Here is a 1,165-nt window from a genome sequence, read left to right as displayed (position 1 = left end):
TGTTGTTGTTGTTGTTGTTGTTGTTGTTGTTGTTGTTGTTGTTGTTGTTGTTGTTGTTGTTGTTGTTGTTGTTGTTGTTGTTGTTGTTGTTGTTGTTGTTGTTGTTGTTGTTGTTGTTGTTGTTGTTGTTGTTGTTGTTGTTGTTGTTGTTGTTGTTGTTGTTGTTGTTGTTGTTGTTGTTGTTGTTGTTGTTGTTGTTGTTGTTGTTGTTGTTGTTGTTGTTGTTGTTGTTGTTGTTGTTGTTGTTGTTGTTGTTGTTGTTGTTGTTGTTGTTGTTGTTGTTGCTGTTGCTGTTGCTGTTGCTGTTGCTGTTGCTGTTGTTGTTGTTGTTGTTGTTGTTGTTGTTGTTGTTGTTGTTGTTGTTGTTGTTGTTGTTGTTGTTGTTGTTGTTGTTGTTGTTGTTGTTGTTGTTGTTGATGATGTTGTTGTTGATGATGTTGTTGTTGATGATGTTGTTGTTGTTGTTGTTGTTGTTGTTGTTGTTGTTGTTGTTGTTGTTGTTGTTGTTGTTGTTGTTGTTGTTGTTGTTGTTGTTGTTGTTGTTGTTGTTGTTGTTGTTGTTGCTGTTGCTGTTGCTGTTGCTGTTGCTGTTGCTGTTGCTGTTGCTGTTGCTGTTGCTGTTGCTGTTGCTGTTGCTGTTGCTGTTGCTGTTGCTGTTGCTGTTGCTGTTGTTGTTGTTGTTGTTGTTGTTGTTGTTGTTGTTGTTGTTGTTGTTGTTGTTGTTGTTGTTGTTGTTGTTGTTGTTGTTGTTGTTGTTGTTGATGTTGATGTTGATGTTGATGTTGTTGTTGTTGTTGTTGTTGTTGTTGTTGTTGTTGTTGTTGTTGTTGTTGTTGTTGTTGTTGTTGTTGTTGTTGTTGTTGTTGTTGTTGTTGTTGTTGTTGTTGTTGTTGTTGTTGTTGTTGTTGTTGTTGTTGTTGTTGTTGTTGTTGTTGTTGTTGTTGTTGTTGTTGTTGTTGTTGTTGTTGTTGTTGTTGTTGATGTTGTTGTACACACATGTAGTTGTTGTAGAAGTTTATTTGACGTCGCACCACAAACAGGCGCTTTCGCCTCCTTTGATACATGTGGCCGACAGGGGGAATGAGAGAGAGAGAGAGAAGGGGGGGGACAGAAATACGGAGAGAGGAAGGGTAGAAAATAAATAAGTGAGTCGACCACAGGGCTA

General features: G+C 37.7%; 1 protein-coding gene across 1 annotated transcript; it reads right to left on the bottom strand.

The window, feature by feature from the left end:
* Positions 1-248: 248 nt before the first annotated feature.
* On the bottom strand, positions 249-881 carry LOC135816704 (putative uncharacterized protein DDB_G0271606; the record flags this gene model as incomplete). Its single annotated transcript, XM_065329831.1, has 1 exon — positions 249-881. A coding segment is annotated over one exon (633 nt), but the record flags the coding sequence as incomplete, so codon positions are not given.
* Between the last annotated feature and the right edge of the window lie 284 nt (positions 882-1,165).

This window comes from Sycon ciliatum, chromosome 5 (assembly GCF_964019385.1).
Source record: "Sycon ciliatum chromosome 5, ocSycCili1.1, whole genome shotgun sequence".
In the NCBI taxonomy this organism is placed as follows: Eukaryota; Metazoa; Porifera; class Calcarea; order Leucosolenida; family Sycettidae; genus Sycon; species Sycon ciliatum.
This window is presented reverse-complemented; position numbering and strand designations above follow the sequence as displayed.